Consider the following 15,645-nt stretch of genomic DNA (forward strand, 5'->3'; position numbering starts at 1 on the left):
AGTAAACTTAGGAGGGGCCTATTATAAAAAAAAAAAGAATATTAAATATATTGAAACACAAAAACTGAACACTTAGTAAAAAGCATTTTGGCACAAATTTTATGTTTTTGTTTTGGTTTGAAGGAGATAACAAGGTTGTGGTGATCATTAAAAAATAATACAATTATGACACAGATATACACTATAATATATAAAAGTTTACATCTTTGAATAAACAAGAGAACCATGTTGAGACAACTGCACATCACTGAGTATAGTGACACACTAGGGCACAGACAGACACTGCAGTAGAAATACACACAGTTTGAAGGCACTTGTTGAAGTTTGAGTGCAAGTTTAAATGTTGAAACAGTAACACTTGATTTCCCTTTACTCCACTGTGTACCCGCAAACATCCTTGGGTCTTAAATGTCCATGACTGACTTGGGTATGAGTGTACAGTATGTGCGTTTGTGTGTGCATCATGCTGTGTGTCTCCTGCGGTGCAGTTTGTAGTGATGAAGGAGCTCCTGGTGACTCTTCTTCTGCCTGCTCTTCTTCCTGAGACCTGCCGGCCTCGGCAGATCTCCTCTGGATGAAGACCTGCTGCTTCCTACAGACAGAAAAAGCCATATGCACATGCAAATATTGCTGCTGCTGCAAGGACTGTTGACTGATAAACATATGAGAGGGAAGGTTCTATAGGAAGGAGTAAAGACGTAAGAAAATGAGGAAGGAAGACTTATTGTCACTGACTTGTTTCACAGTGTGGTCCTTCGTAGCCTCGGCATTGACAGCGGAAGCTCCCTCCAGACAGGATGCAGGTCCCGTCATTCATACATGGGTTGGGCTTGCACAGGTCTACCGGCTTTTTGACCTCTGATGGAAAGAAATGTTATAAATCAGCTGGTTACCATAACAACAAGTTAATAAATTCATATTTTATTCAGGTCTCCGAGCATTCCCTGCCTTTTATTTATCAACCCATTCTTTCTATCAATATAGTAGAGCTGCCCATCTTTTTTATGGCCCTATTTGTATTCCATACCATATTATTAACTAAGGAGATAATAGCGGATCTTTGGATGAAGCAGGGAAGGAACTACACCCCCCCTCAAAATCAACGGGTTCTTGATGAATAGGGTGGACAGCTTCAAATACCTTGGTGTCCACATCACTGTGATCCTGACCTGGGCGCATACTGACTAATTGGTGAGAAAGGCAAGGCAGAGGCTGTTTCATCTCAGACGCTTGAGGAAATTCTGGGCATATAGTGAGGTAAGTGCTACGGAATTTCTACTCCTGCACCATCAAGAGCATCCCGACGGGGAAGATCACTGCCTGGTACAGATCTGATCACTACTGCAAGGCCCTGCAAAGAGTGGTTTGTTTGGCTAAACATACAACAGGTGGCACTCTATCCTGCCTAAAGGATATGTACACCAGGTGGTGCAAAAATAAAGCCAGGAGAATTATTAAAGATCCCAGCCACCTGGATAACAGCCTTTTCTCCCTGCTGTGGTCAGGAGGAAGGTATTGGATACACCCAGCTGGCACTGAGAGGCTCAGGACGTGCTTCTACCTTCACATCTCAAGGATCCCAAACAAGGTCACTGCCTGAGACTGCCCAATCATATATTCATTATTAGAGTTTTTTTATTGCTCAAATTTAGCCTATTATTGACATTTACTTTATACCACAACACTGTATACACAGACTTCTGCATTGCTAAATGCATTGTCAGTATCAGCATGTGGCTGTTATACTTTCTGTCCACTAGAGGGCATTCCAACATTACCAATAAGCATTTGGAATTACCAACAGATGATAGCTTTCTGACTAGGCAATAAGTAAACTTTGGCACAAGATGAACTAAATTAACTAATTTTCAATCCCATAGCACTTCCTAAATGTTCAGGAGTGGTGATCTCTGTGGGTGCATCGTTTTCTTGCACTTTTTTGTGATACAGGAAACCTAGCTGTTCATCAGACATGACAAAAGCATTTTGTTTTCACATGCTGGTTAGCCAACGGTGCATTTGTAAATAGTCAATGGAGAGCCAGCCAGAGCACATTCTAGCGGAAACTGGACTGTTGGTAAATTTCGAGCGCTGTTGGAATATGCCGTCCAGTTACACAGAGCACCACACTCTCAGAGTGGCAAAGCGTACTCTAGGAACTGCATGAAGAGAAGGAGCAGCAAGGTGAGAAGAGCGGGATTTGCAAACATAGCCAACACATTTGTAAATAATCTACACATTCAAATAGTACTTTCAGCATTCCATTAGTGGAATTTTTTTACCATTTGATTTATATACCAAATTTGTTCCAACAGCCCTACCATAGAGCAGGACAGGGCAAGCTGTCCTGAAAAGTTCTGGCAACAAGAAGTTTCTGTATTCTCACCTGAACACAGCATCTGCACCAGAACATCCTCAAAGTACTTGAGATCCTCGTAAGATGGCACCGCAATCATGTGTTCCTCTGAACCAGCAATCTGCAGCAGCCTCTCTTTCTGTACATCGCCGATTCCAATCACAAACAACGAAACTCCATTGTCTCTTATCTTTTGAGCTGGAACAACAGCGTCATCACTGCCTGAACCGTCCGTCACCACCACCACGGCCTTGTTGACGCCGGGTCGTGCACCTTTGGCCACCGTCAGGACGTTGGAGTGGATGTGAAGCAAAGCTGAGCCTGTTGAAGCCACTCCGCCCATGTAGCTGGCCTCACCTACAGCCTTGAGGATGGCAGAACCAGACTCGTTGGTGTCCAAGTTGAAGACGGTGGTGGCTCTCCGACCGTAAGCCACAAGTGCCACTTGAGCAACGTCACGGTTGATGTCGAACTGGACAGTGAGGCTGCGCACAAAGTCGCGGAGGATGGCAAAGTTATCAGGGCTGACACCACCTGAGGCGTCCAGGGCAAACACCAGGTCAACTGCTTGACCCAGACAACCTGAGAAACAAAAAGACAAAGAATTATGTTGTCAAAATATACAGACAATCATTACTAGTTCAAACATACAATTTGGAATGCCTGGATTCTAATGGTAATTTGAATATTTCATTAGGTATTAAAAAGTCTGTCAGTACCTTGTGTGTCCACGCTGCAGATCTTAGCCTTGAGCTCAGGGATCTTGGCACTGAATTCAGGTGGTGTGTAGGTGATAGTCCTCTGGGGATTTCCTGTGATATTATTCAGTTGTCCCCTTAGGTAGTCTGGTCCCACCCCTATCAGGAAGATCTCTCTGTCTCGAGCATACTTAGAAGGCTCTACTACCTCGTCTGCAGCAGGAGTGGCAGTGAGCAGCACCACCACCCGGGGCAGGTCATCAGTGACATCCGCAAAGACTGGTGCGCTCACGAAGCCGTGACGTGTGACATAGCGAAGGGCCTGGCCCGTCCGGGTCTCGCCACCGATTGGTTGAAGTGCCTCCACCGTCTGAAGTAGACCCCTCAGGTCCCCTTTGAAGTTGTCCACCGGGGCCTCGACTCTGGTCTCACCACCAAACACTGCCAGGCCGACTCTGCTGGGGCTGTTGGACCCAATCACAGTGCGCAGGAAGCGTTTCAAGAAGGACTTGTGACGGAGGAAGCCCTCCAAGGTAAGCGTGGCAGAGCCCTCCATCAGGAACAGCAGGTCTACGGAGCAGTCCAGTGATAACGCAGGAGCTGAGGAGGGATGGAGGGTTAAATTACAAATGGTATGCAGCCAGTTGGGTGACACTAATATCCCAGTAAGTACAGACCACAGTGTGGGTCTCCTCCATAGCCAGGTGGACATTTGCAGTGGTAACCCTCTGGACCCTCTGATACACATGTTCCACCGTTCAGACAGGGCTGAGAGTCACAGGGATCTACAGTACAGAAGAGAAAGAAAGAGTGGCAGGAAGTAGGCTGTTTAAATGTGTATGAACGGGCATATACACAGAGTTGGGCGAATGGATGGACAGATGGACAACCCAGAAACATAATGCCTCCAGTCACAGCTATTGCCAGCACAGAGGTATAAACATACAACTGAATATTCTGAATTAAGATGCTACTAGGCACACATGTTCCATCAACAGAAATGAGTAATCTAATGGAATATACTGTATTACAGATTACATTTTAGGGTATGTATTAAGTTATCTGTAATAGAATACATTTAAAAGTTATCCTCTCAACACTGTATGCACACAACATCTCAAAGAGAGAAAGAACAGTGTTGTTACCTGGACAGATCGTCCGATGGCAGACTGTCTGGTGTCTCTTGTACATCTTGTTGTACCTGCAACACACATATTTGGACTTAGACAGAATTCACTTGTTTTGTCAGGTTTTTTTGTTTAAAAAATGTTGTATTTTGCGAGGACTAACTTCTTTTTTTCCCCTCTCAAGTAAATGAAATTTCTATTTTCAAATTGGCTCTGTTTTGGCAGTTCTATGATGGAAATACAAACCTTGCCTATCAGTTTGTACATGACAAAATTTGAAAAAAAAGCAACTCACATGGAAAGCAACATATATATATTTACATATAATCATTTGGCAGATGCTTATAACCAAAGTGATAAATAAATAAGGTACTATTATATAGACCCATGTACAGTGTTGTTCAAGCAGCAGTCCTACTTTGTGTTGTATCTACAAATGCTTAAAACTGAGCTATTGTGAAAACAAACTGTTGGGAGGTTTAATGTATTCATGACAAATAAGATTTGGAAGATCAAATGAAAAGTTGTGATAGCTCTTCAAACAGTGAGCTCTACTTGGCTTCAACCATTTCACTGTGGTGAATTTGCAATATGTGGGGAAATTAAATTAGTCAATTTAATTTGCCCTGGGAGGGTCTGACAGAATTACACTTGTTTTTATTAACACCCTCGCACTGACGCAGCTCATTAACACATGGTAGTTGCCCTGTTGAACAACCACAGCCTTGAGGTTTATTAAGCAATGAAAACCAAGTGTTTTTCAGTTTTCCGACTTGTGAAATCATATTTGCTGCTTACTGTGAAATACTATTTATATATTTCAGTGTTACACACCATGTATCATGTGCAATCATCTATCATGGACATACAGAATATGAACAAATGAAAAGTGTATATAGCTTTTCGATTGTTTTATGTTTCATTCTATCTTATTTGTATTGTTTGTAGTGTTTTTGTCTTGTTTCATTTTTATTTATCACACACTCACTTTTTTTTTTACATTGCTTTTGCCTGGTGAGCTGCTGTAGTGAGAGAGTTTTTCTGGTGTGCAATTAAAAAAGCTTATTTTATCTTAACTTCCAGTAGATTAGATCACTGCAACGGTCTGTGTGTAGCACTTTCCACACAAGCTGTTTGGCAACTTCAGCTTATTCAGAACGCTGCTGCCAGGGTCCTGACAAAAAAAAAAAACTAGGAAATATGATCACATTACTTTGACACCTGTCACTCAGAGAACTGATTTCAAAATCTTGCTGCTTGTGTATAAATCACTCTGTGGCTCAGCACCCAAATATCTCTCTGACATGCTTGTGACATATGAACCTTCTTGGACCCTAAGGACATCTGGGGCTGGCCTAATGACCGTCCCAAGAATCCAAACAAAACATAGTGTAGCAGCGTTTTGTTATCAGCAGCACAAACCTGGAATAACCAAGGTGATGTAAGACATGCCCGTACTCTGAGCACTTTCAAGTCAAAGCTAAAAACGTTCCTTTTTCACACTGCCTACTCCACCCTCTAATGACTGCAAACTTATTTTCAAACTCAATTTTAAATCAATTTAAATAATTTTTTTTCTTTGCACCTCTTGCCTGCACTTCTGCTATTTAATGGTGATTTTTTTTTTGAATTGTAAATCATTTAGTAATTGATTTTACCTTTAGTATCTTTTTTTCCTCTTTACTCTTTTCTGTATCCTTTATCATGTTTAACATTTTATTGCTCTGTAAAGCACTTTGAATAGCTGCCTTGCCTTAACTTATCTTACCTTTACATATTTGGTTCCAATGCACAGATTTTTTTTCACCCACAAGTCTGACACCAGCCTCCTTTATTTATTATAAAACCATTTCTGTGGCCTCTTCAATACCTGCTAGACACAACTGTGGGTCCATCATTCCTACTAGAGATGAGTGAGTACACTACTATTTGTATCTGTATCTGTTCAACTAACTAAATGATCTGAATGTGTACTCAGAATGGGCAGAGTTTAAACTGGAAGTTAGTCAGGGCCTAACCAGAAGTAGTTATTTTAAACCTGAAATTGATATGGGTTGATTAGAAGCTGCTAAATGTATATATTATGATCATATATATTAATTGTTTAAAAACTATTTCAGGAACAATCTCAAGATTTCGCTCCAGATCATTTTTGTTCACAAGAGTAAGCAATTTAAGACAGCAACCCAAATGAAGACTTTCTTTTATCCTGGATATGTATATTGACACATGTCACTCAGCTGATACTCATACTTGTGAAAAGTCTATTATCTGTACTGGAGACTTGTTTCATCACAGAATCATGATTTACGGCAAAGTTTGCATTGTACAATTAAATACAAATTTTCAGGAATTTAGATTTTAATGTTGAGTTGTAGCTATTAAAATAGTGTCTCCAGTTTCAGTAAATAGAGAGTTTTCTCTTGTAAAAGTTCAGTAAATCATTTTCATAAAGACCATATTCTTCGGGTGAAGAAGCCTCGTGCATTATTGATGCATTCATGTACACTTGCCTGTAGTACGGACACAGAGACGTGTATGTGGAATACCCCTTGGAGCCTTTCCAACACATGTAATTCCCCTGCAGCTCTTTCACCGTCTCCAGTGTTTTCCTCTCGCAGGGAAACGACTCCATCTGACAGCCTGGGGAACAGGATGGGAGGATTGGGTTGGGACAGGTGTTCGAGAGGGTAAGTCGGGAGTTGAAGAGAGAAACACAAATAAGTAAGTGGGGGAAAGGACAGTCATAACTGCCTGCAGTGAAAAAGTCTCGCACCTGCAGGTGTGGCACTGCAGACAGCAAAGGTGGTCAGCGTGGTGTACAGGCCGTTGACGGCATCGAAGAAATGCTCGGCAAAGAAGACGTGGCTCTCCATCGGCTCACTGGCCAAAGCGTGTAGCTCCTCCCACCTGGAAAACAAACCTTTTATGAGACTGAAAATAAGTAGTTTAATTTATGATCATTTTCCAACCATCAAACATACCTGGGGAAGCGGATGCCCACAGCGAAGACGACCACACCGGTCTCTTTGAGCTGTGCAGCCGCCTGCGCCACGTTGCCCTGAGACTTCCCATCTGATAAGAGGATGGCGATCCGGGCCACAGTGGAGGAGTTACGGCCGCCTGGGAAACCCTTCCTCAGCACATACTTCAGAGCCAGGCCTGTCTGGGTGCTGCCTCCTCTTGAGGTTCAGAGTTTTTAGAGACAGAAACAGAACAATTAAAGAATTTGTACTGTGCTTAACAGAAGCCAGCAGAGTTAATAATCCACCGCATCACATGTCACTGCCAAAATAAACCACAGACCAATTGTGGTTGGATTCCTCTTTTAGTTTCTGGACTGAGAATGCTAATAAAATCGTCTGAAGTTTCATCACCCCAGGGCTCAAAAACCCATTTAAAACCTATCACACTTTTTTCAAGAAGACATAAATGTCAGTCAGAGCAGGAACCTTTTTCCAATCTCACCACCAGACACAAAGAAACGCAGCGTCTCGTGATTGCTAGGAGGAAGAACTGCTGAAACAAACACAGTGATGTGCAGGTAGTGAGGCACTTAAATGCCATTCATCATATTTCCCATCTTGTTTTGATACTTTTTTTTCCAGCTGTGAAAACAATGCTATGTCTCCTTGAAGCACTGAGACTACAAAACAATACAGTAAAAGGTTTAAAGGCCTTCAGGCATGATTAAAAGAGCTCAGCTCTCTTGAACAGATTTATGTCAATAACAAAGGGTATTGGTGTCTCAGCCAACAAGTGCAGATTGAAATGCTGCTCCACAATACATCTTACATAACCCAAACTGTACAAACATGTTGGACAGGCTGCATCTTAGATGCTTGTAAATACTTGTTTAAGTGGCATTGCAGTGGGTAATCTTACACAACAATGCTGGATACAGAATTAGAAATAGCTAATGTTTTTTAATGATCAGCTTTTGCAGCTGCTGTTTACAGTTTCCATCCCATATCAGACTTACTGTTACAAGATACATTTTTTTCACAAGGCACACAGACCAAGGCCTGGTCCACATGTGCACAGGTGTTTTTTTATAACAGGTTTTTCCTCTTTTGTTCTCAAACAAGTGTGAAATTGCAATAGCTGCAACCTCCATGTCAAATTTCAGCCTCCTAGGGCAAAAATGGTGGCTGCCAAAGGCTGGGGACATTTTTGTAGACTGAATGACAAACCAGCTGACAGAGCGAGCTATAGAGCTACAGGTGTCAGTTAAAGAATCCTGTCTACCCCGGCACTGTCATTCAAATTCAAACACAAAAGTGTATAAATTATATTTTTTCAGTGAACCGACATAACACCCTACCGATAAGGGAAGCAGAGATGAACGTAGTGCATACTTCCTTTCAAGTGTGCTGTGATATGACCGAGGTGCATCTGCTTACAAATTCTAACACATGGGAGGGAATTTAAATGAAAAATTAGAATTAGATTTTTCAGAGCACCAGATGCAATATCTTAAATGGGCCTATCACATTCCAGCTGATGTTGGAGAAACTCTGGAACATGCACTGCCAATCACACACATATTTTTGCAATGTCCAAAGTTAGGTTTATACTGGAGAGAGGTAGGTGATGCCCTTAGAGAGGTTTTTCAAATAGATACTGTATTTCACAAGACCCTAGAGGAGTAGTTATCCCTGAGAGTCTAAATGCGAGGGATAAGAAATACATCTTGTGTATATTACTTACAGCAGCCTTAAAGTGTATAACCGTCAGATGGCTGAAGCCCCACGCTCTCACATACAATACATGGATCTAAAAGGTCTGGGACCTCTATCAGATGGAACAAATTACACACACATAAAGATAACAAAAAATCATCTTTACTAATTGATGGAGTCCTGGCATATCTCCAGTAGGGCTCTGCCAAACTTTTACTTTAATATTCCCCCATATACAGTACAGGCCAAAAGTTTGGACACACCTTCTCATTCAATGCGTTTTCTTCTTCTCAATGAGCATCAAGAGGTAGTCACCTGAAATGGTTTTCCAACAGTCTTGAAGGAGTTCCCAGAGGTGTTTAGCACTTGTTGGCCCCTTTGCCTTCACTCTGCGGTCCAGCTCACCCCAAACCATCTCGATTGGGTTCAGGTCCGGTGACTGTGGAGGCCAGGTCATCTGCCGCAGCACTCCATCACTCTCCTTCTTGGTCAAATAGCCCTTACACAGCCTGGAGGTGTGTTTGGGGTCATTGTCCTGTTGAAAAATAAATGATCGTCCAACTAAATGCAAACCGGATGGGATGGCATGTCGCTGCAGGATGCTGTGGTAGCCATGCTGGTTCAGTGTGCCTTCAATTTTGAATAAATCCCCAACAGTGTCACCAGCAAAACACCCCCACACCATCACACCTCCTCCTCCATGCTTCACAGTGGGAACCAGGCATGTGGAATCCATCCGTTCACCTTTTCTGCGTCTCACAAAGACACGGCGCTTGGAACCAAAGATCTCAAATTTGGACTCATCAGACCAAAGCACAGATTTCCACTGGTCTAATGTCCATTCCTTGTGTTTCTTGGCCCAAACAAATCTCTTCTGCTTGTTGCCTCTCCTTAGCAGTGGTTTCCTAGCAGCTATTTGACCATGAAGGCCTGATTCGCGCAGTCTCCTCTTAACAGTTGTTCTAGAGATGGGTCTGCTGCTAGAACTCTGTGTGGCATTCATCTGGTCTCTGATCTGAGCTGCTGTTAACTTGCGATTTCTGAGGCTGGTGACTCGGATGAACTTATCCTCAGAAGCAGAGGTGACTCTTGGTCTTCCTTTCCTGGGTCGGTCCTCATGTGTGCCAGTTTGGTTGTAGCGCTTGATGGTTTTTGCAACTCCACTTGGGGACACATTTAAAGTTTTTGCAATTTTCCGGACTGACTGACCTTCATTTCTTAAAGTAATGATGGCCACTCGTTTTTCTTTAGTTAGCTGATTGGTTCTTGCCATAATATGAATTTTAACAGTTGTCCAATAGGGCTGTCGGCTGTGTATTAACCTGACTTCTGCACAACACAACTGATGGTCCCAACCCCATTGATAAAGCAAGAAATTCCACTAATTAACCCTGATAAGGCACACCTGTGAAGTGGAAACCATTTCAGGTGACTACCTCTTGAAGCTCATCAAGAGAATGCCAAGAGTGTGCAAAGCAGTAATCAGAGCAAAGGGTGGCTATTTTGAAGAAACTAGAATATAAAACATGTTTTCAGTTATTTCACCTTTTTTTGTTAAGTACATAACTCCACATGTGTTCATTCATAGTTTTGATGCCTTCAGTGAGAATCTACAATGTAAATAGTCATGAAAATAAAGAAAACGCATTGAATGAGAAGGTGCGTCCAAACTTTTGGCCTGCACTGTACATATCACATTATATGTCATTGTCTGTAGAACAAATTTTGCACCTGTTCTTTATCTGTGTGATTATAATGTGGAGTGGACAATTAGTACTATCAATTTTCATTCTGTTCTCTTTTTTTATTCTATTTAAATTTTGCTTTTTGACCAATGGGTTAAGATGTTGAAGTGGATTGGAGTGAAATGTTAAATATAGCTGGGAAAAAAGGAAATGTATTCACTGTATTGTTGTTATTGAAAACTAAATAAAAATTAAGTTCTAAATAAAATGATGACAAGGACATGCCAAACCAACAGGTGAAGTCGCTGATTATGGAGCAATGACCTCTGTAGCGCATCCTGACGCCTCTGTTCCTTGATATAGTGGAACAGTGACTGTGCATCTATGTGCAAACATGTAAAAAAAAAAAAAATCCTGTTTGCAAGGTTAGAGCCAACATTATTTTGGACATGTCTGACATCACACAAATTGTTGCTGTAAAGGAAATAACAGCACACACTCCGATGCTCCACACAGAAAAATCTGTTTTCCCCATCTACATGGCAACAGCTGACTTTCTGAACACCTTGGAAGGAGTTTTACAAAAGGCCTATTTTCAGGGACCTAAAATGCAGTTTGTGTGTGAACAAAATGCCAAAATTGCTGAAAATGCAACTTTAACACAGACAACTATTTCAACGGAGTGAGTTAAGCCACTGAACTAAAAATACTTTAAAATTGTGTGTTACCATGCAAATTATTCATGTTCTTGGTCATATTGTTGGTGAGGAGCAGAGAGAAATATTACAAAGTAGGAGTTCTACTGTACAGAGTAATATTGTTTGTAATGTAATTTAAACAAACTTTAATAAAGGCATTGAAATATAAATGACGCATGAATCAACATAGACTGACATTATACTGCTACAATTGAACTCTGTAAGGTATTAATTTGATTTGAGGCAATGTGACAGCTAATAAGTTCAAACACGGCTAGCCATTTCAAACCAGATGGTGAGCCAAATTGTGAACAACACACACACACACACACACACACACACACACACACACACACACACACACACACACACACACGGCCAAATTACCTTCCTCTTTCTCGGCTTATGCACTTATCCAATATCCAGTGACCACCTGTGGTGTGCCCCTCTAATCTGAAATTAATTTGTTTTCCTTCCCAGGGAGAATTTGTAATACTCCTGAATGTGTGTACGTCCGTTCTGCCTTCTGCACAAGTTTGAACTAAATCCCTTCCAAGATCATCCAGATAACTTGTTAAACACATTGACAAACCTTTGTCAGTTTTATTAACTCACTGTTTTGGTATTATTGCCAACACACCTGTAGGAAATCTTTTTCATGTGCTTCTTCAGCTCTTGTTTGGTGGTGTACGAGTCTAGGGTGAACTCCAATCGAGGGGTGGAACCAAACTGAATCAAGCCGACTCGCACCTGGACAAGGGTGGCATTACGTGAATGGTGATTGACATGAGAGAAAGAGGAAGAGAGTGAGGGGAGGGGGGCGGAGAACTGAAAGAAAACAAACCTTGTCTGGTCTGATATCAAGAGCTTGACAGAGTTTGATTGCGTAGTGTTTGGACCTCTCAAAGCTGCCCTTCCCCACGCTGTAAGAACCATCCATGAGGAAGAGGATATCCATGGCTGCTGAGCACTGCATCACTTCCCATAGAAACACACACACAAAATCACACACAGTTAAACACACTGAAGGTCCAAACTCCTTCATTGTCTTCACTGTATTTCTTGCAAAGAACTCCTATTGTCTTATTCTATATGGGCATTATGGGATTATCTTGGTTAGTGATCAAATGGGCTGCAGTGGATGAAAATAACACCCTGACATAATAAGAGAAAAACAGCTTAGCATGCCTGAGAGCTCGTTTTTCTTTTCCCAGGAGCAGACTCACAAAACCATCACCAAGCATGTTTGTGCTCGCTGGTGGCATAAATAATCCACAGTGTTTCTGTCATGTCAGAATGTGCAGCTGATCATGAAGAGGGGGCCATTAGAGACAGGGAGAGTGTGCCGTCTGTCTGCGTATGGGAAGGTCACCTCAAAACACTTTCCACTGTGACACAGACACTAAGTAATAAGGACCACCCACCACCTCAAAGGATTCTTCCAAAGTGTTGTCACTCTGCCACACAATTTATTAGCTATTTACTGCAACTTAACTGCACTTTAAACTTTTGTACAACTCTGCCTACATCAGACCCTGCACATTCTGTCACTTAAGCCTCAACACAATATGCTATCATGGACGGATTACTGAATGGGCTTGGGCCCAGGGGCCAAAGTGTCAGGGCACCCCTGGACTTATCCTACAAAATGTCACTCAAATTAACAGGTATTGACTAGGAGGAGACTCAAAATGGCCACAAAGAGATGGAAAGTTACCAAAAAAAAGGGAAAAGCAACTACAAAGAGACACAAAATTACTACAAGGAGACAAAAATGACTAAAAACAGACATAAAATGATCTAAAAAGCCCCAAAATATCCTCAAAGAAACACACAATTGCCTCAAAGACACACAAAATGAATATAAAGCGACAGAAAATTACCTCAGAGAGACACATAATGACCACAAAGACACAAAATGTCCTCAAGCAGAAACGAACTTACAACAAAAAGACAAAATTATAGCAAAAAGACCTAAAATGACCTTAAAGAGACACACAATGATCTCAAAGAGACACAAAATGACTAAAACGAGACAAAAAATTACCTCAAAGGGACACATATTGTCTTCGGGGCGACACAAATTGACCAAAAACAAACACAAAATGAATACAAAGAGACACAAAATTACCTCAGAGACCCAAAATGTCCTCAAACAGAAACAAACATACAATGAAAAGACAAAATTACAGCAAAAAGACCTCAAATGACCTAAAAGAGACACATAATGACCTCAGAGACACAAAATAACTACAAAAATACACAAAATGACCTAAAAGAGAGACAAAATATCCTAAAGAGACACAAAATAACTACAAAGGACCTCTAAAAGAAACAAAATGACCTAAAAGAGACACAAAATTAATAGAGACATAAGATTATAACAAAAACACAAAATGTCACAATGAGACACAAAATATCTAAAAAGAGAGACAAAATGACCTCACACAGACACAAAATGACTTCAAAGGACCTCAAAGAAACACAACTTATCTCCAAGAGATGCAAAATTACCACAAAGACATAAAAATAACAAAATGACACAAAATGCTATCAATTAGACACAAAACAACAGAAAAGAGGCAAATAAACAAAAAAAATCTGTGTCTTGCTGCTATGTAGGAGAGATGATGGGGCATTTTGCATATTTGTGAATTCTAACATCCAATGACGCACATGCGGGTGACTGTCACAGCTCCATCCACCAACCACAACCTCCTTATGTGCCGAGTTTTTGGTGTGTCTAATTTGTTCTCGAAACAGAATTTTCTCTCTACTCACTTTCTCCTGCCGAGTTGATCTTCATGATGTTTTCATGGCTGGTTTGGATCTCCTGCACTGAGGTGCCCTGCTGGACTAGGAGGGACAAACAACACAGAGGTTAGTCACATTTCTAAACACGCTGTATGTACACAGCATCATGCATGTGCATGACTCCAACATATCACATTTAGATACTGCTACCATAACTGTCAATGCAAAACAAAACCCTACACAACACGCTCAAGTGCAGAATGAATTTTTTTTTTTTTTTTAAGATATTTTTTGGGGCATTTTTGCCTTTAATGGACAGAACAGGTAAGCGTGAAGGGGGGAGAGAGAGAGAGAGGGGGGATGACATGCAGTAAAGGATTCGAACCCGGGCCGCTGCAGCAACAGCCTTGTTCATGGGGCGCCTGCTCTACCCACTAAGCCACCGACGCCCTGCAGAATGAATTTTTGAGTTATGTCCCAAAACACGGCTTTGTTGAGATATAGTGTCACAAAACTGAAACAGATGCCAAGTCACAGTGGCCTTAGCCTTTGACCTTTAAAATCTAATCAAAATTGCCGAAATTCCCTGATGGTGTTCTTAAGATATCATGTTCACAAGAATGAGACGGAAGCCAGGTCAAAGTGACCTTTGACCACCAAATTCTAATCAGTTCATCATTGAGTGCAAGTGAATGTTTGTGCCAAATCTGAGGAAATTCCCTTCAGGTGATTTTAACATATCGTGTTCATGAGAATGGGACAGGTGGACAGATGGACAGACAACCTGAAAACATATTGCCCTGCTGGTGCAGAGGCTACCATAACTCTAAATTGACATTTTGTCTCATTAATGGTTTTTCTTTTTTAAGTAAGGGTCAAAAAGGACAGACGATAGTGTTTACTGTACAGACAGTAAAGTCCCTTGAGGCATATTTATGATTTGTGATGATGGGTTATCTGTGTCTATTCAGCGCCTTTAAACGAAACATCATTAGAGCCTTTAGAAGTTGAATTAAATAATAAATTGGATGCTGTCCTTGAAGCCAATACAGTTCACTGACTCCCACTTGACCCTTTCTGCAATGGATAATTAAATATTCAAAGCTAATGTGAGTGGACAAGTGAAGAAAACCATTCTTTCGCTCTATTCACCGAAAGGACGTCGCTCTATTCAGGCACACGTACAGCCCAGGGAGGGGCGGGGAGGGCATGTGATTTCCTGTTCAGAAAACCCATGTGAACACGCCTTGTTGTCCCTGGTAACCCCAATGGGTCACCGAGGCATTTGTCCAGCGTGGAGACGCAGCGCTTGAGTGGTTTTACATGCATCTCCACATTAAACAGATTCCACTCTCTGAATAGCACAGTCCTTCTTTCCAATCACAATACAGGAAGAAACTGTGAGTTTGTTCCCATTGCTGTGAAGCTTCAGGCTGTCCGCCTCATGCTGATTTAGTGTCTCCTAAATAGGTGAAGGTGAAGAAAGACAGGAACATCAAAGAAAGGTTTCATGTACAAAAGTTCAGCAGGATGTGTCAGAGAATTTAGTGCCAACACTGACTTTGTCCTCCTCTGCTCGTCTTTCTGTCACTAAAGCAGCGCAGTGAGGATTAGGGAGAAATAAATATGAGGTCCTTGGTGGCAG

General features: G+C 41.5%; 1 protein-coding gene across 1 annotated transcript in view; it reads right to left on the minus strand.

The window, feature by feature from the left end:
* Positions 1-84: 84 nt before the first annotated feature.
* vwa2 (von Willebrand factor A domain containing 2) overlaps positions 85-15,645 on the minus strand; it is a 28,334-nt gene continuing 12,773 nt past the window's right edge. The window contains exons 3-14 of the mRNA XM_078163358.1: positions 14,028-14,102; positions 12,091-12,224; positions 11,887-11,996; positions 7,166-7,363; positions 6,958-7,091; positions 6,695-6,824; positions 4,200-4,255; positions 3,732-3,839; positions 3,076-3,654; positions 2,387-2,938; positions 736-858; positions 85-592 (exon numbers count right to left, since the gene is read on the minus strand). Of these exons, the coding sequence (XP_078019484.1) occupies positions 462-592; positions 736-858; positions 2,387-2,938; positions 3,076-3,654; positions 3,732-3,839; positions 4,200-4,255; positions 6,695-6,824; positions 6,958-7,091; positions 7,166-7,363; positions 11,887-11,996; positions 12,091-12,224; positions 14,028-14,102 (2,330 nt within the window). The 3' untranslated portion in view covers positions 85-461. The remainder of the gene's footprint in view (positions 593-735; positions 859-2,386; positions 2,939-3,075; positions 3,655-3,731; positions 3,840-4,199; positions 4,256-6,694; positions 6,825-6,957; positions 7,092-7,165; positions 7,364-11,886; positions 11,997-12,090; positions 12,225-14,027; positions 14,103-15,645) is intronic.

This window comes from Epinephelus lanceolatus, chromosome 21, assembly GCF_041903045.1.
Source record: "Epinephelus lanceolatus isolate andai-2023 chromosome 21, ASM4190304v1, whole genome shotgun sequence".
NCBI classification, from domain to species: domain Eukaryota; kingdom Metazoa; phylum Chordata; class Actinopteri; order Perciformes; family Serranidae; genus Epinephelus; species Epinephelus lanceolatus.